The sequence below is a fragment of the Selaginella moellendorffii genome, unplaced genomic scaffold (genome assembly GCF_000143415.4).
Source record: "Selaginella moellendorffii unplaced genomic scaffold, v1.0 SELMOscaffold_0, whole genome shotgun sequence".
Taxonomy (NCBI): Eukaryota; Viridiplantae; Streptophyta; class Lycopodiopsida; order Selaginellales; family Selaginellaceae; genus Selaginella; species Selaginella moellendorffii.
In genome coordinates, this window is record NW_003314261.1 from 4,018,916 (window position 1) to 4,038,234 (window position 19,319).

Below are 19,319 nucleotides of genomic sequence, written 5' to 3' on the forward strand. Positions count from 1 at the left end.
GTCCATTTAAGAAACAAACGGGAGAGAGAGAGAGAGAGAGAGAGAGCAAAGCTTTTTCTTCTTCTTCTATGCTGGCGTTCTCCAAAGAATGAGAGAACAAAGCATGGATTTTTCCTCCTTTCATTAGTGGCGTCCTTCGTTTTCTTTCTCGGCTCTCATTCCATCCATATTGACATAAACTTTAGCTCCACTTCCATCTTCATCGTCTTCTTCTTCTTCTTCTTCCTCTTCCTCCTCGTTTGGACGATCATCATCGTCATCCTCGCGAGTAGCAGCCTGCCGGAATTCCTCGCTGATAAACACCCTTACATTGTCCTCGCGATCACCGTGATCGCTCGCCGGGCTTGGAAACTCCTCGTCGGGATCATCATCCTCACTTCCCAGCTCCTGGGGATCGTCGTCACCATCGTCGAGCAGCGAGCTGGACACTGGGAGCTGGAAAGCAGCGTCCAGTTCGTCTTCCACAGCCGACACTGGCGATTCGTTGCTCGACCTCGACGTCTCCAGCAAGTGGTGGTGGTGATCGCCCACCTCGTGAACTTCCTGGTCTTGAGCTACATGATGATCCTGGTGGTGGTGGTGATCCTCGTCTGCCGAGAGAGCGGCCTTGGGAATGAGAGTAGCGTCGTGATGATCCCCGTCTTCCGAGAGAGCGGCCTTGGGGATGAGAGTGGAGTCGCGATGATCCTCGTCTTCAGAGAGAGCGGCTTTGGCGATGAGAGTGGCGTCAACAAGATGACCCTCGTCTTCCGAGAGAGCGGCTTTTGGAACGCGAGTGCCGTCGGACTTTCGAGAGCTGCGCTCCGATCCTACCTCGGCAGCATCGTTTGGGTAGTTCTCCGGGGCCGTGAGCTCGGGAGAAACAAATTGATCTGGAACTTTACTCACGTCGTATTCGTCGCTCGAGCGCCGGGCAATGATCTTCGGTGGAGCTTCAGTGCTTGACGAACCCGATCCCCTCCTTCCCAGCTTGGGAGACTTTGGCCGCGTCGGAGGTGTCTATATACAAAGAAACATGCAAGTCATGCCCGTCTAGCCAGGAAAGAAGCAGACCTTTTTCACGTCTATTCTCACAGGCGGTGGCTCCTGATAGAACTTCGGCATTGGTGTAGCTTTGAAGGTTTGATCCTTGCGCAGCTTCTTTATTTCCGCTGCCACTTGTTGCTGTAGAGCCAAGCTTTCACCATCAGCAAACGCAAAGGAAAGAAACGGCACTCTCGTTCGTAGCTTAGCTTATATACCTGGGTGCTGGCTTGGATTCGGTTCCGTTCCGCTTCTCTTGCTCTCGTTTTCTCCGTTAAGTTCGCATAAAACTGGAACAGCGAGCCACGAACCAATCACTCAATAATAACGAACAGTCACGATCCAAGCACCAGGCTTTTAAAACCACAAAAAACCATACCTCCATTCTTTTCTGAGCACGCTCATCAGATCTAAACACAAACTCGGCCTTGGACTTTGGAGTGAGTCCTAGACTATCAGGACTGCAGAATAAAAAAGCTCCAATCCTTTAGACATCCAAAACAAAACTGAAGAAAGAAAGAGAACTCTACCTCGGAGAAGCAGCGAAGGTTTTCGCTAGATGAGCAGCAAAGTCTCCTTTCTTGGGCGTGCTCTTCTGCGGAACCAGCTGAGCCAAATGATCGTGAGAAAGAAGACTCAATGAACAAGGCTACCTGGGAAATCTTTGAAGGGGTGGGAACACCATTGCCAGTGGGCTTTGATCCGGCGGCGGTGGCTCTCTTCTCGGTGGTGAGAGAAAAGGGCTGCGGCACAGTGAAGTTGGATCGAGAAGCCTTCAAGCGAGGAGTCGATGCCGGAGGCGAGCAGCCTTTGAGGAGAGAATTTCTCTTCTCTTTCGCTGCCCCAGCTCCAGCTCCAGCTCCAGCTCCGCCGGCGGCAGGGAAGAGTGATTTCTTGTATCCATTGCCGTTACCCTGGCACATTTATTTCGATCCCAGCGCCGATCGTCAGGGATCTTTACACCCTAGAGGAAGCTTTACCTCGGCGTGGTTCTTTGGAGCAGGATCTGGATCATCCTGGATTGATCCGAGCCGCGGCTCCGAGCTGTCCGGCAGCGCCTGGGAACCTAGATCGGCAACCGCGCCTGTCGCATCTCCCATGAGATTTCCGTGTGATCCTCAAGAAAGATCCACTATAAAGAACTCTCGATCAATGCCGGATGGAAAAACTCCCCCTGGGGAGGGATCGAAGAACACGACAGAGGAGGCGAGAGAGAAAAGAGAGAAAAGAGAGAAAGAGACCGACCGAATCTACACAAAATGTTGGTGCTTGCGATTAAAATGTCTAGCATATTCCCATGGCTAAGGACTCGATCTAAATGCGCACCCTTAATGGCATCCCTTAAAACCCTAACTAGGGTTTCTTGGAAGGAAAAAAGTCCAAAAATGACACGCAGCTAGGTGACAACTGGCAACACAGATCAGATTGCGTTGTCCAGCGTGGCAGAATATTTTTGTGACCGTTGACTCGTATTAGGGCTTACTAAAAGAATATACTTACAAGTCAAAAAATCTTAGACCGATGACTTTCCTCTTCTCTCTCTTTTCAATCCTTTGCCGGCAGAATGCAGCGATAGGCCTGCTTGGGATGCGAATCCACGGCGCTTTGCAACGCGCTCTCCGCTCCAACGCCGTTCTTGAAGAGCTCGTCGTAGAGGCACGAGATGAAGGCCGACAATCCCCGCTCCTCCACTTCTCGCCTCTCCATTTTGCTCTCGCTCCCCTCGTCAATGTCACTGTCCTCCCAATCGCCCTCGTTGTGGTGGACGAACTCCACCCCGTCCTCCTCCTCCTCCTCCTCCTCGCCAATCTCAAAGTCGGCCTTCTCTCCTCCACATTCGGCGGCTTTCATTTCCGGCGGCTCGGCAATGGGAGCGATCACGGCCTTGGCTCCTGCGTCCAGTATCGCTTTCACCAGGCTTGGGATCGGGGCATACTTTCCAGTGCACACCACCACTCTGTCTCTCCATGCCCCTACCTACACAGTTTTTCATCAAGCGTAAGAGATGGACGAGTAGAAAACTAAACAAACAAACCATCCACCGGACGTCGTCTGCTGTGAGATGAGCCTCGGGAAGTACTCTACGAAAGAGGTACGATCCAACTTCCTGGCCATCGCTTAGCATCTACCATTCACCCGTGTCAGAGATCCTCTAAGGAAATAGCTTACAATACCTGCATCCGACCCATAAAACAATGTAGCGCTCCATCTAGTACGAAACGAGGGTGTCTTGACACCAAGTCTTCCAGCTTAGTGTACGTTGGAAGCTGGACGTTCTTGCTCCCATGGCTCTTTACGAAGGACTGGCGTATGCTTGTTGTCACCTTTTGGAGAAATTCCACGCCCATGTCACCAGGCTCAGCTACTGCAAAAATGTCAGTCCTCCAGCTGCAAGGGAAAACAGAGTTGATCAGCAGGCAAGTTTTTGTGACCAGAAAGATTTACCTCAGGACTAGACCCATCTGGTCGCTGTGTAATGCCAAATGCACTACTCCAATCTGGGGAGAACTTCGGATCTTTTCGTGCAACGTCGCCACTGGACCATAAAGCTGCCGAGGTCCCAAAGGAGGCGAACCTGGAGGCGTGTGCAGTTGTTTTGAACCATCAAGGCTGAGAGGTGGAACCTCCGAGCGGCCCAATATCTGTGAGGCGATGTCAGGACTGAATGGAAACGGTGTGCTTGAAAATAATGGCGACGTCAAGGGCGTGAACGAAGAAGCTGCCGAGCGTAAGGTTCCACCGGAGCTACTAACGACCTCAATCTTGATGCTGTTGCGAGCACAATAGCCTTCCAAAGTTCGAGTATGCTTGAAAGGCTTCGCCATCTCGGGACTACGGGATGCTTCCACGAGAAGAAGTCGGCGTCTCCATCCCAGTCCTGGACGACTGTCATTTTCTGCATTGCATTCAAGAAATTGAATCACTCAGCATCATTGAAAATGATTACGTACTCTTCGAAGGCCATCCCTTGGCTGCTGGTCGGGCTCCTTCTTCTAGTGACAACTTCAGTAGGCGGTCACAGACTGCATGAAATGAAGCAATATTCGCATCGATATACTCTTGGGTAGCTGCCTCAAGTTTCAGCCAAACAGCCGGATCAGTTTCGTCCAGTTCCATAATGCATCGCTCGTCAACTGGAAAAGCAAGCATGAGTACGAGAAGAGCCTTTTCATAAATACTAACTAGGATTAAAACGATAATACTGAAGATCGGGAAGCAAAGGCAGAAGCGTGTCCAAGGCTTCTTCTACCCGCTCGACAGAGCAGGCACTCTCGATCAAAACCTGGCCGGTATCTAGATATCGCCAGCCTCCTTTTCCACGAGCCTGAAATCCTAGCAGTTCAGTGCATTGAAACGAAAAGGAAAAAGACCACAGAACCTTTGTTGGAACGTTTCCGCATCCAACGGACACTAAACATGCAATAGAAGTGTCTGGCCAAAGAAGCTGTGCCTCTCGAATTGCAATCAAAGCTGGGTTATTTGCAACGATAGCTCCGTCCTGCCATCGATTTGTATCTGCCCAAAAAAAGAAAGAAAGAAAGAAAGAAAAACATATGGCTACTGCTGCATTTTTTATATGTACCTATAGAGAAATCATCCAGGTAGTAAGGAGCAGCAGATGATGCCCTTATAGCCTCCCATATACGGTGCTTAGACGATCCCAAAAATGCACATCTTTTCGGACCTACTTGAGTTGTTAAAGGAGCGGCTGTTGCAGGTGTTCCTGAAACTGATACAGCTGGTCCTTCCTTAGTCCATGGAGCTGTCTCGATAGTTCCCGCTGGGTACTATTCTAAAAGTTCAGCGAACCGTGTTAAACTCACACAAAGTGTTGCGTACCTGGTAATTTCTGAACACGAATGGTTGGGCTGGTATGACGCTGACTAGCGACGATACCACAAATACCTTTGGAACCCCTTTAACTGCAGATTCTATCAAAAGGTCGCCCTCTTCATCCGCGCAAAGCTCCCTTAGGAGGCGTTCAAACTGGTCTGCATGATGCTGCAGAGAAAAAGACTGCCATCAATAAAAGAAAAGTAAAAGAGATTAAGCGCCTCACCTTAGAGCCATGCACCACAACACGAAAATTCTGTGAAGAGCTTTTATAGAGTTGATCTAGTTTTTCTCTCCAAGTGGCTGCTTCATTGTCCTTTGGAATCGGCTCGGCAAACACTACTTTTCCTGAAATGTACGAGGATCAGAAAAGCAGCTTACAAAGAATTTGAAGTACACACCCAGCGTCTTGTATATCTCTTCGCATTTGTCAAGGCTAAACTGTTTGATTGCAAGAGCGATGGCAAGCATTCCACCCGTCGATGTGCCACATATAAGATCAAACATCTCATGGATCCGTTTTCCACTTCCTTGCTCAATTTTCCTAAGCATCTGCACGGTTGCAAGACCCCTCATTCCACCCCCGTCCATGGCCAATATTCTCAAGCCTTGCTTCGAAACAGGACGGGCTTTTGTTGCTCGTCTGAGATACTCATTCTCACCTGAAATAGAAATATACAACTTGAAAAGGCGGCTTGAGAGAGCACTCGTTACCTAGTATAGCTAAGGCCCGTGCAGCGGACTTGGATATACGTGAATCTGTGGCACCAGATAGACGGAAAAGCAAATCTCGTAAGCTTTCTGAAGTTACCAGTAACTGTCTGTTCTCTCGACAGAATGCAAGATTTCCTACAGCTAACAATGCTTGACGTTGTACCTGTACACCGAGCTTAGTTGTAATCTCAAAACGGAAAGACCAACCTCTATGTTCTCATGAGCACATAGCTGTTTTAGACGCCTCAAAATGTCCTTAGTAAGCATCTTTGACGCAATGACATCGGACGAGAAAGCAAGGTTGACAATAACTTTCAGAACCGAAGTAAGAAGCTCGGGAGCCGTGAACTTCAAAACAGTTTCAATGGACTCGACAGTATCGGCCTTTATTAGTCGTAGTGCTATGGGGTTTTCTGTTGCCAAAGACGAGAGTGCCACGCACGCTTGCTCAACCTGAGAATTTCAAGGCTAGTGGAAACAGAAGCAAAAGTTGAGCTCGTACGTACCACGTGGCGATTGTCACTTAGTATCATGCTTAAGAGTTGGCGAACAGCACTTTCGTCCTTTCCCATTTCTGCACGGTTGCCAGGGTCTTGAGCAATCTTCGCAAGCGCTGATGCCAAAACAGGATGTTGACAGGACGAGAACCGAAATACTAGAGCAAAAAAGGCGCTGAGTTTGTGCTTTGATTGAACAAAATACGACGCATTCTCGGTCTGCAAGAAGAAGGTAAACAAAACAATACACACGAACAGAAGCATACCTCAATGTCTATGGCTATGTTGGATAGATCTTCGTCTGCTTTTATGTGAACATTTGCAAGCGAAAGAATGCGCAAGGCTTCGCACGGTAGGATCTCAGGCAAGAATTCCAAGGGATTGCCAAAAAGTTGTAGCAGCCTCAACTTGGTCATTGCTCTGATAATCAAAAAGCGACCAGTTCAGCCTCCTTGCAAGACGAGATGCATCTACCAAGACCTGAAGTCAAGAAGAAGGCGCAGCAACTTGTTATGCTCCAGAGACAATTCTTCTAATGCCGCGCATTGCTTGAGCTCAGCTGTGAAAGGACAATGATATGATATATAGTACCTTCAAAAGAAAAGAAAAGAAGAAACTACTCACCAGGCAACGAAACAAGCATGTTATGATCCACACGTAGAACTTGCAAATGCGAGAGCTGCCCGATTGCCGCTGGAAGACCGCTGATTTTGTTATTGTCAAGCAGGAGCTTTCGTAGCATCGGCAGCTTGGTCAATTCCAAAGGAAGCACCTGCATTGTCGTTTGTATGAATAGAGACTTCAAAGATAAAGACCATACCGTGAGCGAGCAATTGGCAAGATTCAAAGTCTGGAGCGCGTGCCACTGCTGCGAATTCGCAAGTGCGCTATCGGCGAAATTGGCTGGCCCCAAAAGCTTGGATAGAACTCCAAGATTTTCCACCGGAGGGCCTCCCGACCCGATGCTTCGCGACAGCGATAAGACCTTGAGATGCTCACGCTTCTCCCTCACTCCCATGCTCACTCTCACCCTCACGGCGTCCGGATCCTCCGAATCCAAGAAAAGCCTTACGCATACCTCGTCCCGGGGCGTCGGTAACGCCACCATGAGCTGGGATTGGAGCTTGAGAGCGGTCTGATCGTCGTCGTCGGCGGCCGACCAGTCGAATTGGAAGCGAAATCTACATTCCGATGCTAGATCTGCCGCATCGGGAAGAACAAGATGCGCGAGCTGCTTGCGCTTCTTCCCTTCCTCCTCCTGATCCTCCTGCGCCTTCTGGCTCTCCCTCTCAGATTCCTCAGCCTTGTCCTGCCTGCTGCGGAGATTAGTGGATTGCTCGCCATAGCCAAGCGTGAGGTGGAATGAATCGACCGGGCGCTTCCAGGCCAGCCCCCAAGACATTCGCTAGCTGAGAAAATGGGGACTATAAACCCTAAAGCTCACGCTGACGTGGACTATCAAATGTAGATGTGGCATTTCTTACGTGGCAGCGCCTGACGATAATTTCAAAGGTAGAATATTTGAGAATCACTTTCCCGCCCTTTTGAAACCCTAGTGGATTTAGGGCTCTTGGGCTGGTGGGCACGATCTGCTTAATCGCGCGGAGGGCGATGGTACATTTGCGCGCGTGGAGACGATGTTCCAGTCCAGCGGGTGGGGCAAGTCAAGGAGGGATGTGTGAGTGATCTATTGCCTGGCAGAGCTTCTCAGCGTCGTGGGGGCCGACTCGAGCATCACACCGCGGAGCTTTGTGAGGATGCTATGATCAGGACACTGACATAGGGGACGATCCCGGTCAGGCAGGCAAGCATTCTGGGAATCCGTGAAAGGATTGAGCTGTTGCGGCGGACGTGAAGGCTTGCTCGATGCCAAGGGCCGGACGAGAGGCGAGTGCTGGAAAGACTGGGAGAGCCGTGCTGTTGAGAGAGTGGCTCCGCTGGACGAGCTGGTGAGCTTTAGGCTGATGCAATCCGGAAGCATAAGCGTCCGGGTGCTCTTTGCGTTTGACGAGGCCAGGATACTGGTGCCGGAGTTGCTCAACCACAACCTGTATTTGCCGTGACAAGCTGCTTGGAGGAGCCGGTGCTTATGGCAAGCACGTAAGTGGTCAGGCTGAGCTGTCGGAGACGATGGCACTTGCAGTGCTGGGATCCCGGTGTGCTCTCAGCTTTGGTCCACGTTGTTCCGTGGTTTCTACGCTTGCCTTATGACGCTTTTCAAGGTGGATCAGAGCGGGGGATGCCTGTATGCAGATTGGCCTATGAAGCCAATAGTTTCACTGGCGACGGCACGTATCATGCGCAAGTGGGATGATGAAGGACGCAGCAGGGAGCTGTATATCCTACATGAAGAACGGATGGATGTCCAAAGGCTGCAACGGTGAGCTTATAGCGCGGATCATCATACTCCGAGCTTCTGGGGACGTCGTTGCTGAAGCTCGTCGGCCTGGAGAAGGTGATTGACGGGGTCAGGCAGCTCGCAAACTCCAAGGTCTGCTTCAATGCATTCCACAGGATCCACAAGAAGAGCTAAGGAGCTCCTGACGCAGCAGGACTTTGAGGGGCTGCTTAAAGACACAGTGAGGTTGTGGCCGAGGCTTGCAGCTGGGGAGACGAGCATTTCATCACGGATGACAAGGGAGTCGTGAGGGTGCACAACCGGGTCAAGTGCAGGCAGTCCGATTCTGCGATTGCTGATCTTGCAAGGGAATCTCCGCCTTTCAGCGGGGTGGCTACCACGCAGTGTTTCTTGAGCCTTGACATCAAGGTAAGCTTTATGGCTGATGGTAAGGTGACGGTGGTGGATCCTTTGCGCGTGCAGCAGGCAATGCAATCCAACATGGGAGGCAGAGGCAGGCCGTGAGGCGGAAGCGAGGACCGAGATGGGCACCCGTGCCTGTTTGGGGCCTGGAAGTCGTGGCTTGATCTTGTGGAATGTGCTCCGGTGGACACTTCAGCGTTGGATCCACGCAAACCGTTTGAAAGGTTGAGTGTCCGTTCCCTTTCAAAAATCAGGGTAGACGTTCAATGATAGAATAGAAGAAATTTCCACCTTGGAACACACCTTAGAAAGTGTTTTTGTTGATATGATTTTTCTAAATAAATTTCTCTTGCCTTTGTATTATCATCCTTGTTCATTGGTCACTCTGGACCCCTTGCAAAGTTTCGCTATTGCGTGCCAAAAGGACAAAAATAGAACCTTGGAATAGTGTCGTCAACAGAATGTATTTCGTTTTATTCTAATAATTCAATCCTGGATCATGTAGAAATGCCACCAAGAACCATAAACATTAAACTAACCATTTCTTGTTGAGAGAGCTAGCTTTGTTGATATTTGTGACTTTGGTACTTCATTAAATACTTCAGCTGGCAATGCATGCTTCTTTCTGTGGAATGGTGCACTTGGTGCAGCTCATCCCAAAGAACACCACCTTGATACAGGTTGATCATCTGTTAGCTGTAGTAGCTCCCTTTCCTGATATAAAATATTCTGGCTGCTTGTGAGTTTCGAAATGCCCTCAGGGAGACGCTTGATGCCGCAAGTCTTCTGGGCTGGCTGGCTCCACTTTTATCGTATGGACATGGACGAAGGTGGCATCAGTATGACGTTCACAGAAGAGATTTCCAAAGGCAGCTACATCACCATTTCGCTTTTAGAGACACATAGCCAATGCTTAGTGGTCAAAATAAGTGACTAACCTTGAAACTATATCCCTTGGTTTTCCCTGACCCGAGCCCGGAGAAAGGATGAAAGGATCAGGCTACGCAACCGCAATTAGAAAATCGTAGCCCCGAGATTGTTTTGTTTCGTGTTTCCTTCTGCACATTCTGCGCCGCCTAATTTCTATGTGATTTTCCAAAAAAAATTATTATCTTTCTGGCCCTAGGAATTCCATTTTGATATCACTTCTGGTTTCGCCAAGATTCGAACAGGAAATGAAAGGAACTTTATGCAATAACCAGCAAAACCATTGCCCCGTTTGGCAAAGTCAAGCATATGATAATAACAGTTATTTCAAGTCATGAGGACCCACGAAGGGCATCAGACCATCCTATCTACTGTTTGGTGGGACGTGTATCAAGGATGGCAAATAGCTCATCGCAAAGGTTTATGGTGGCAGTGAGGTACTCACAAAGTCGCTGGCGTTGCCGTTGCTAGCGATATGTATAACGTCTCGCTGTATTGGCTAGGGTTGGGAATTCTCTCGGCCGCTTTAGCCGATGCTAAGTAAAAGCTTGAAAAAAAAGAGCGAGCTCCAACATTGGTGTTAACAGAATTGGAGGTGCTGCTGCTCAACGCGCTGGGGGCGGACCTCTGTTTCTTCTTACTTGGTATCTTCTTTTGAACAAGGGATCTTGAGTTGTCTGGTTTTTTGGATTTTGTGGAGTGGCTTCTTTTTCTGTATAGGACCTCGTGAACTTGCACAAACGTGCGAAAGATCAAGGATCCTTGCTGCTGGTCTGGATCGGTAGCTCGAAAGAGTGGATCCACCGCGACCTTGTTTCCCCATATGGTGAGCACTAGCGAGAAGAGCTGAAGGTGGCAGAACCTTCTTTCTGCTGGCATTCAGCTGCGATTCAAGGAATTCTCCAACTCCCACTGTATCCAGATGGCCAGGATTAGCCGCGAGCAAACCCGAAGTTGGAAGAATTATGAAATATATTGTAAGAATGCTGCGCTTGTTCCAGAGCTTGAAGAGCTAATCTCCCTCGCTAGAATCTCTTGCATGATGCTCGAGACGTTGCTGCCACTCTCGCCATTGCCGCCGCCCACACCGCTCCTCTGCTTGAGCTTCGCAGCCAGCAGACTCGCACTCACCACCTCCCTCGAGCCTGCTGCGCTGCTGCTGCCCTGACAGCAGCCCCGGCCGCAGTGGCTCAAATCCCCTCGGAACTATACTGGAGATGTAGCACTGGACAGCCGCTCTTCCTCAGCTTCTCCGCGTGAGTTCCATTGCTGGATGCCACGAAAAAGTGATCCCCTGAAGGAGATGAAGCCGTTGCCATCTTGGCATTAAACATGGCCACCTCTTCCAGCCCTTCGGTGTCTCCAGTTAGCAAGGGTGCCGGTCGGAAATAAATTCTTCCGACAACATGTTTGTGGTTGGCTGGATTGCGCGTTGCATATGGTGCCTTTCCATTGAATGCGGTGTGCCCAGTCAAAGTCCGAAGAATGATGAGGTTGTCGTAGTCCTGAACCTTTCATCCGGGAAGGTTGGTCTGCAAATTCAATATATGCTTCATCCAGAACGACGAGAAGTGGTAGAGCAAGAACGGCCATGAGATCCTCATCGGTTATTAAACTGAAAAAACAGGAGCAAAAACATATGCTTGACATACAAGATTTTCTTACTTACCTTGAAGTTACCTCCCATCTGGATTGTTTGGCGATGTCAAAAGATCATCTTTGGAGAGTGCTCCTTCAGCACGATACCAGGAATTAGTAAAGAACAGACCAAAGAAAATTGAATCACAAACAAGACCTTTGATGACGCTTACAGCGGCATCAAACGCATACATTGTCAAAGTGGGAGGACAATCCACAATCTTGTCACCACCTTCCAATGTACAACTAAAGAGATGAAGAACCATCTCGTGAAGAGCAAAAGAAGAAAAAAGAAAAAACACGCTAGGAGTTGGTCACTTACCACATGATCAAATCGATGAGCTCGTCGGCACCGCAGCCAGCAAGAATGTAATCCATAGACAGTCCCGAGTCTTCTGAAAGAGCTGCTCGAAGCCGCCTGCTCTCTGGATCTGGATAAATGTTTGGAAAGTCCATTCCTCCCAAGGATTCCATCACCTGTGTCAAACAAACAAGGACTAGAAAAAGAAGAAGAGGGAAAAAATTCCAAAGCTCTCAAACCTACATACTTCTGGTGGAGGCCCGTAGAGGTACTCGTTGGCATCCAGCTTCACGATCTCTTTTGGAGACCTTCCAAGCTTGGCAGACAGCACCTACATTCACAGGAGAGGAGAATTCGGGACACAAGAGGAAGAATCATACCTCGAACGGCTCGATCGGCTTGTAAGGCGCCAAATCCAGCAAGTGCTTCCGGATGAAACCGCATCCCGCCGCTGGTGTGGCCGGCGCCATCGACAATGGGATGCTTGGCCCGCTGCAAGCGATTCTCGCCAGCATTCTTCCTTAAACCCTAAATCACTCGCTTTCCATTTTATGTGGTCGTCCCAATATAAACATGCTCATAATTTATAAATCTGAGCAGCCATGGATTGATTTGTGTTGCCATAGGTTTGGTGCGCTAGCCACAATCGCATATGTTTTCATGCTACTTTTTTCTTGTTATTTTTATTGCGCTAGTATTTCAGTATTGGTTCAGCCACAACAACAGCAATGGCATTTAACAAAACTCCAATTTTATGGAGGTGACAAGCTTAGCTCGGTAGCTTTTGATTGTTGTGAAGATAATTTTTAAGTGACTGAGGTTCACTCCACACTGTAAATCTAGTTTGTTTGTGGACAATGCCATTGTGAAGGTGTTGGAGTTCTTGGAATGTGGTTTTCCAGGAATAAAATATGTAATATAATTTAAGCTTAGAAAACTAAAGGATGATAAAAGCTAATATAAACCTAGCTAAAAGCCATTAACACTTATTCAGTCATTTTAGGCAAATGAAGATTGAGACAAGAATTTCTTTCGAGAATTTATTACTTTATTGACCTAAGAATGATGGAGAGATTCAATCCCAACTTTTGTTCTTCTCTTCATTCTACTTCTGCTTTGAATCTTCATGATCCATCCGCTTCCTGCAAATATTGATATTGATGTTTGTGTTGTTGTTGTTATTGTTGTTGCTCCTTCTGTGTGGACCAGAGGACCTCCACCTTCATACATCCTCATGATCATCCATCTCAGGAGGATGCATTAGAGAATTGGACGCTAGCTCTACTGAAATACCATTATCCAAGACAAAAGCTCCCTTCCAACCAAAGATAGAGAGTGGCGAAGGCAAACACTACAAGCAACACCAAAACAGCCTTCATTTGTTGTATAGAGCTTAACCGACTGTACTCTATATACTATAAGCTCCAGTAGTACAGCTATTAAGATTGAAAAAAAAATCATTGATTTTCTTTGATTGAATGAGGACAACGTGATTTAGCCCTCATACGTCCAGGAAATGTCCACAGCTACGCCTTTTGTCTTTGTAATTGGCGTGATCGCTTTGCAATCTGGCTATAAAAACAGCGCTCAACATATCTACCATAGTTTAACGTAGAAATCTTATATTTTCGTTTTTTTCTTTTCTTACAATGGCAAGGCAATCAAAGGTATGGATTCCCGTACTTCTGGCATTGCATCTCGCAGTTCCCAGCTTACAAATCCATAGCACGGCCACATTCTATCACGCCTATTATCGTGAGTTTTAGCCTTGATAGAGAACTCAACTCTAATCGCACAATATTTGATGTTTGTAATGTGAAAGCTTCTTCGTGCCGTGGATTTGCTCCTCTTCCCTCGGATTTCCTCTTCGTGGCGGCAGCTCCCAGCATCTTCCAGGCCAAAAGGGCGTGTGGGAAGCACTTCACTATACGTTGCGTAGGGAGCTCTTGCAAAGGCCACAAAAGCATCCGAGTGGTGGTGGTGGATTTGTGTCCCGGCTGCCCTGGAGCCTTTGATCTATCCAAGGAAGCATTTGAAAAGCTCGCAAATCCGGATGCTGGAGTGATCGACATCGACTTCCATGCGTGATATAGATTCTTTTACCGCTCAAGTTTTTTCGCGGGTCTTAAAAACCAACAATTGCATCACAAGAAGGTTAAAGCCGCTCGATGAAGGAACGAATTTGAAGTTTTCCAGCGCAGTTTAGCGCGCTAAGAGAAGAACGTCTTCGTATCTTCTGTAAAAGCCAAGAGATCTATGCAAAGAAGTCCTTTGTGCTTTGCAATCCAGAATATTATGTCACAAAAAGAAAGGAACTATCTTCGAACTTCACAACATCGATCTCGTGAAATGTAAGTTCTTTCTCCCGAAAACGTTTTCTGTGTTTTTACTTCTTTACTCTTTCTTTCTCTCAATGTTACCTGTGTCTAGGCATATCATACATCGTCACGAGTTCCCTGAAAGCACGCTGGTAAAGAATAAACTACTTATAACCACAGGACAATACCTGACGAGTCCTCTCTCGCAAGAGTAAGTCACCAGGTTTGCGAAGAACTCATCAACACCCCAAGCCTTTGTCCATCGCATCCAAACCAAATGATGGCTGCCTTGAGCGGCTTTCGGCACTGGCTCGAGACACGGCTATGGCAGTCCATGAGATGATTTGCAAACCATGTGAAAAAAGAAAACTCCCATCGAAGCTCAGCCTACTTACGCGTTATGTAGATCTCTCGCAGTACTGCACGGCAGGGAAAAAGTCTCATAACAAAGTTACAATAGTTCTTGTGGTCAGCAACTTACACTGAGCTTCTTGATGTTCTTGCGTCTTGCAAAGAATCCTGACGTTCCAAAAGTACTCACAAATACATAAGCCTGGTTGGAATTCTAGTCCATACACAGTCAGAAAGAAAACCACGTAAAAGATTGAATTACCTTTCGAGAAAACATGTACCGTGTAGTTCACAAGCGCCAGTGACTAATGTACACGACGTATGGTTCACACGATGCTCAGCAAAATCCTCGACAGCAGCGATGAATTGCTTGTGCTAGAGACGAGCTCCTTCTCCATTGTTACATAAGCATCTGCAAACGCCTGTGGGACCCAAAACACTCAAAAGATCGGATAGATTTTACAAAGGGAAATACCGGACCTTCGTGCACTGCAAAATGCGGAAACAATTCCGACCGACGTTATTCATAGAATGCAGCGGATCTTCGATGTGAAGTGGATCAATTCTGTCATTGAAACACAACTTGCCAATCGAAAAACACATAAAGAAAACATTTCATACCCATGAAGTCGGTCCCTATTCACGTACATGCCACCCCCTCGAATGGAGATGCACATTCTTCGCGGATCAAAAACACACCTGTCAATCTACGGTCACTACTTGCAAGGACGCCTTGCAAAAAAACACTTACCCATAGAAATGCAGAAAATCCATAAGCAAGCTTCCTAAGCTCTGCCAAAGAAAAAGAGACAAGAAAGATTTCAGATGTTTCAGTCGTGCATGATTGTGAAAACCTGAGTTTGTGAAGGTCGTCCGAGATGGTTTTGGTGTTGAAGAAATCTTGTGATGAGTAACACCTGCATATAAGATATTAGAGACCAGCCCACTCACTAGCTTGATTATACCAGACAATACGAACTCAAGCCGCCTGTATACGGGTGGTCTAAGCCTCGGTCCATCAAGAACTGCTTCAATACCAATGCCAGCGGACTGATTGCAGGAAACTGGCTGACAAGCTCTTTAACCTGGAACTCCCAAGATTTAGAATAAATTGCAAATGCAAAAGAAAAAACTTACAAGCTCAGCCGTAAGCAGCCCAGAGTGCGACGCTGACTCAAAACTGATGTCAAGACGAACAAGATGACGGTCTTCCTTTGTTCCCCAATGTTGTCCAGTGGCCTCCCCGTCACTTGCATATTGAATAGGAAGAACACTATCGGGAAAGCACTTTGCCACCAGCATGATTATCGGTATCTGAAAGAGAAAAACAATCACGTTGGATAGTCCTAGATAAAGCTTACTGTTGTGTTCTCGATCGTCTTGAGGGAATCACTCTTCACCCAATCCTGGTCAGCAAGATATCGAGCTGCATGCTGTGAAGTCGTGTCAGTTTGGAGTTCACATCTAGCAAAATACACAGACACTCACTTGCAAGCATGTCTCTTTTATTCCGTTACGTCCTTCTAGTATCCCGGCTTCCTTGATGGGTTCCTGAAGTCCATAACAACGAGTTAGCAGTATATAAAAACTTTAGGTGGTGCTACTCACGAGATTTCTCACGGGAGGCAGGCACACAACTAGATCAACATCGCTGTTGGGAAGAGCGAGGCCAGTGGCATTTGAACCAAAAACCTTGGTCCGTGACCGGGGCCAGAGAACCTGTAGCGCATGCGTGACTTTCTTCACCGCAATAGTAATGAAGGGCTTCCGCTTGGCATTCTCAGCCGCAACCTGTTGGATAGCACTCCATAAATATAACTATCGGCATTTGCATAGATAACGCTACCTGTAAGGAAAAAGCCTCGATCTCTTTGTGAAGCCTGGCCAAGACAGTGGGCATTGCTGGATATTGCTTGTGCAGCAAAGTCGTTTGCATGGGAAACGCGACGTCTGGCTGCAAGACAAATATAGTCAGATAGTAAATGGAAATTGTTGCCGACTTACATGTTCTTGCTCCAAGGCCCGAGGGGGAATCGCAACAAGTCTCTCCCGGAGTAACGGATGCATTGCTGCCGTAGGAAAGCACCTCCTCCATCCGTTCGCTGGCAGAATTCCCTCGGGAGTTAAGGACTTGAGCTGGTTGTCAGGCCAGTTGAAAACTCCCCAATGCCGTGGACTAGAGCTTCCCGAGCGAACAGTAGGAAATCCTCGCCGTTTTCTCACACCAGCAATAGGAGACGGCGGAGGTGGCGGTGGAGCCGGCGGAACACAGCGAAGAACCGGCGACGGAGAACGCTTGCACCGGACAAAATCCCTGCGCCCGCGAGGTTCGTGAGGACTTCTCGCCTCGTGACACTTCGAGCTGTCCAGCTTGGAATTCTTTGGCTCCCGCACAGCAATAGGCGGAAGAGCTGGTGGCGGGATGTGCTCCGGAAACTCAGCACTACTCTGAGCTTCGGCAAAATGGTCCAGCGACCCGGAAGATGACGAGGTACATGCCACGGTTGACGGACCGGAACTTAAACCCGAGTAAGAGGCAGCTATCGGCGGGAGTCCAACAATGTCGTCCACGACGATGGTTAAGTCAGCCTCACGGCGAGCCCAGCTACTGTCTTCGGAGCTGAGAGATCCAGGCCGAGAGTATCCCATGCCAGTATAATCTGCCGAAGTCCAATACATTACTCCTCCGCCGAAAAACTGGTTATAGTCCGTGTCGTAGAGTTGTCTAGGATCACCCTCGCTTTCGGACGTCCGGCACAGATAATCGTCGGAGTCTCCACCTCCATGTAAATCCTCGCGGTCAGTATCATCCGCAGCTGTTTGGTCACCGTCGCCACCATCTCCCGTCGTCACAATCGTAGCCAGTGGAACCGAAACAAAGCCCGGAGGCTCGTCTTTGACCTGTGTTGTAAACCCGAACGGCGATGCGATCCCAAAGCCCGGTTGAACCATCGGTGGCCAGTCCCAGCTAACGTTTGCCGCTTTCGAGAGAAGGCTTCTTTGCACTCTGGAGTCCACTTGTCCGTTTTGCCGAGGAGTATAAGCAATCAAAGGTGGCTTGGAGCGGTGCCAGTCTCTGTTCACGTCCAAATGTAGCCACTCAGTGGCTAGTGGTCGACCGCACGAATCTGAGAAGCGACTTTGTGGTGCTCCAGGCCACTCGTGCGAGGAAGACATGACGGGCGGTGGCGGATGATATGCCTGGTTGTTCTTCAGGTGGAAAGGCACACTCTGGTGTTGGCTTGAACGCTCCGTCGTCGGCTCAACCTCCTGTTTTGCCATGTCCACTGTCGTCACCCCTTCTGTAGCAGCAGTAGTAGAGCTTTCCTCTTCACTGCTAGCTTTGCTCAAGAAGTTTTCCACACCTTGAGCTTTTTCCGTGTTCTTCGCTCCAGAAGGAATACACGTCTGTTTTCCTGATGTTTCTGCAGCGTCATGCTTGACTTTCTTGTTTCTCTTCTTCCTTTTTCCCGGAACCCAGCCAGTATCTTGGCACTGTTCACTGACATGGAGTGCGGCCATGTCTTTTGCACTTTCTCCGATCCGATCCTGCCAGTAGAAGTTTCACGATCAAATTTTCTTTCAGAAAAGCCATCGTGCTGTACCATATTGTCCGGCTGTGCGCTCTCGTCTTCAACGGGATCGCTTCTGTGAGTAGCAGTCACGTTTTTCTTCTGCTTCTTGCTTTTACTCTTTCGAGCTTTGACCTGAATCTTCTTGGCTACTGAGTTTTCCCTAGGAACGCCTTTGTTCCCATGGTCAAGAAGATCGTACTCCATATAATCCTTCATCACCTTCATCAGTGTGTTTCTCAAAACTTGAAGAGCCGACTCCGAGTGACTGTGAGCTTCGTGAAGAGATGAGTAAACAACTCGCTCGCTCAGAGTCCATCTCAAGTCGTTTAAAAACTGGATGCCTGAGCAGAGCCTTCCGAATTGTTTGTCGCATACAGTACCACCATCCGGAAGTCGCAAACTTCTTTGCTCTTGGACCATGAGCGCCTGGGCGTCTTACAAAGTTATGATAAGAACCACACGAAAATTCCTACCTCGTCGGTGGAGAGCTTGGCAAGCGCAAAATCGCAAGCTTTTCGCCTGTCGTTCGCGTGAAGAGTGCTCCACCACTGCTCAAATCCTTGTCTCCTGGTACAAACTTTCGAAGAAGTGGTGGTCGTCTCAAACGCACAACGCGCAAGGGACCGGGAAAGCGACTTGGATGGCTGCTTGGTCCCAAGAGCAGTGATCCAGGCCGACCATAGCGAGATCTCCAGCTTGTTCGCGACGAAGGCTGACAAGCTGTAGTATCCCACGCGTTTGAGCCATGGAGTTTCTTCCCACGGAGAACCACCCGACAAACACTGCGTCGCTAGAAACTCCCCGTAAGAGATCTCGTCCATAACTCCCACCAGCCGCTCCACATTCTCGAGAAGCTCGTAGCTCACCGTCACGCTATCCAGCGACGATAGCCTTCTAGTCTCAGCTAAATCCTTGCAAGCTTCCCCGACGCGGGAGCTGTAGAGTCGCAAGCTCGTAGCGAGAAGCTCCCCGTTAGAGCTCTGTCTCTTAAGAAGACCCCTGGCTTTCCGGAAGCACAGCCCCGGAAGTGGAGGAGAACTTTTGGACAAGTTCGCATTTTGCTGCCGATCTTTCGCGGCCGAAGGAAAATCCGGGAGCACGAAGAAGAATCCGGGGCCCTCCGACTCCAAAGCCTTCTGCATTTGGAGGAGTAAGGCCACCCACGCTTCGTCCACGATCGTGCAAGCAATCTGCCGCTCTTTAACGCTCAATCGAGCGAGCCATTCCACGACCCTGTGCCTATCACTCTTACCGGAAGACGAAGATTGCTGCCGCTCTAGCTGCCTCTTCCGGCAGTGATAGACGGCCATATGATCCGTCAGAGCATCCAGGAGCTGCTGCGTCTCCATTTCCCACTCCCCACAAACCTAGAACCTCAAA

At 48.7% G+C, this 19,319-nt stretch overlaps 3 protein-coding genes and 1 pseudogene across 6 annotated transcripts; all 4 read right to left on the reverse strand.

Annotated features, from left to right (window-relative positions):
• Positions 1-43: 43 nt before the first annotated feature.
• Positions 44-2,392, reverse strand: LOC9632056 (protein WVD2-like 4). 2 transcript variants are annotated; one of them, XM_002961009.2, is made up of 7 exons: positions 2,004-2,392; positions 1,677-1,937; positions 1,554-1,618; positions 1,403-1,484; positions 1,242-1,313; positions 1,054-1,164; positions 44-999 (listed from the first exon to the last, which is right to left on the reverse strand). In XM_002961009.2, the coding sequence occupies exons 1-7, from the start codon at positions 2,121-2,123 to the stop codon at positions 124-126; spliced, it is 1,587 nt and encodes a 528-aa protein (XP_002961055.1). In that variant the 5' UTR covers positions 2,124-2,392; the 3' UTR covers positions 44-123. The 2 variants fall into 2 exon arrangements, with proteins under 2 accessions (XP_002961055.1, XP_024523441.1); XM_024667673.1 differs by having other exon boundaries at positions 1,554-1,630.
• An 87-nt stretch (positions 2,393-2,479) lies between these two features.
• On the reverse strand, positions 2,480-7,485 carry LOC9632057 (phospholipase A I). The gene is made up of 18 exons (XM_024674188.1): positions 6,889-7,485; positions 6,693-6,840; positions 6,549-6,627; positions 6,335-6,488; positions 6,078-6,287; positions 5,779-6,024; positions 5,572-5,734; positions 5,259-5,519; positions 5,084-5,205; positions 4,864-5,025; positions 4,607-4,811; positions 4,403-4,539; positions 4,207-4,348; positions 3,975-4,157; positions 3,469-3,919; positions 3,198-3,411; positions 3,059-3,148; positions 2,480-3,000 (listed from the first exon to the last, which is right to left on the reverse strand). Exons 1-18 carry the CDS (start codon positions 7,468-7,470, stop codon positions 2,569-2,571), a joined length of 3,981 nt encoding a protein of 1,326 aa, XP_024529956.1. The 5' UTR covers positions 7,471-7,485; the 3' UTR covers positions 2,480-2,568.
• A 2,466-nt stretch (positions 7,486-9,951) lies between these two features.
• On the reverse strand, positions 9,952-12,226 carry LOC9632059 (annotated as a pseudogene).
• Positions 12,227-13,950: 1,724 nt separating this feature from the next.
• Positions 13,951-19,304, reverse strand: LOC112344551. Of its 3 annotated transcripts, none has more exons than XM_024669438.1 (17): positions 18,413-19,304; positions 17,970-18,365; positions 16,369-17,913; positions 16,211-16,318; positions 15,973-16,155; positions 15,853-15,915; positions 15,726-15,797; positions 15,502-15,678; positions 15,330-15,449; positions 15,219-15,281; positions 15,116-15,156; positions 14,986-15,063; positions 14,845-14,929; positions 14,627-14,786; positions 14,495-14,566; positions 14,202-14,432; positions 13,951-14,151 (listed from the first exon to the last, which is right to left on the reverse strand). In XM_024669438.1, exons 1-14 carry the CDS (start codon positions 19,286-19,288, stop codon positions 14,691-14,693), a joined length of 3,903 nt encoding a protein of 1,300 aa, XP_024525206.1. In that variant the 5' UTR covers positions 19,289-19,304; the 3' UTR covers positions 13,951-14,151; positions 14,202-14,432; positions 14,495-14,566; positions 14,627-14,690. The 3 variants fall into 3 exon arrangements, with proteins under 3 accessions (XP_024525206.1, XP_024525198.1, XP_024525212.1); XM_024669430.1 differs by having other exon boundaries at positions 14,495-14,578; XM_024669444.1 differs by lacking the exons at positions 13,951-14,151; positions 14,202-14,432; positions 14,495-14,566; positions 14,627-14,786 and having other exon boundaries at positions 14,851-14,929; positions 15,344-15,449.
• Positions 19,305-19,319: the final 15 nt, after the last annotated feature.

Excerpts from the sequence above, each read along its gene's own strand:
- LOC112344551 (XM_024669438.1), bottom strand. The coding sequence starts at position 19,288 with ATGGAGACGCAGCAGCTCCTGGATGCTCTGACGGATCATATGGCCGTC. Across the intron at positions 16,156-16,210 it reads TCGAGGCTTTTTCCTTACAG|GTTGCGGCTGAGAATGCCAA; the intron begins GTAGCGTTATCT and ends GCTATCCAACAG. Across the intron at positions 15,157-15,218 it reads GACGACCTTCACAAACTCAG|AGCTTAGGAAGCTTGCTTAT; the intron begins GTTTTCACAATC and ends TTTCTTTGGCAG.
- LOC9632056 (XM_024667673.1), bottom strand. The coding sequence starts at position 2,123 with ATGGGAGATGCGACAGGCGCGGTTGCCGATCTAGGTTCCCAGGCGCTG. Across the intron at positions 1,938-2,003 it reads CTCCAAAGAACCACGCCGAG|GGTAACGGCAATGGATACAA; the intron begins GTAAAGCTTCCT and ends TAAATGTGCCAG. Across the intron at positions 1,314-1,402 it reads GTGCTCAGAAAAGAATGGAG|TTTTATGCGAACTTAACGGA; the intron begins GTATGGTTTTTT and ends TCGCTGTTCCAG.
- LOC9632057 (XM_024674188.1), bottom strand. The coding sequence starts at position 7,470 with ATGTCTTGGGGGCTGGCCTGGAAGCGCCCGGTCGATTCATTCCACCTC. Across the intron at positions 6,025-6,077 it reads TAAGTGACAATCGCCACGTG|GTTGAGCAAGCGTGCGTGGC; the intron begins GTACGTACGAGC and ends TGAAATTCTCAG. Across the intron at positions 5,520-5,571 it reads ACGGGCCTTAGCTATACTAG|GTGAGAATGAGTATCTCAGA; the intron begins GTAACGAGTGCT and ends TTTCTATTTCAG.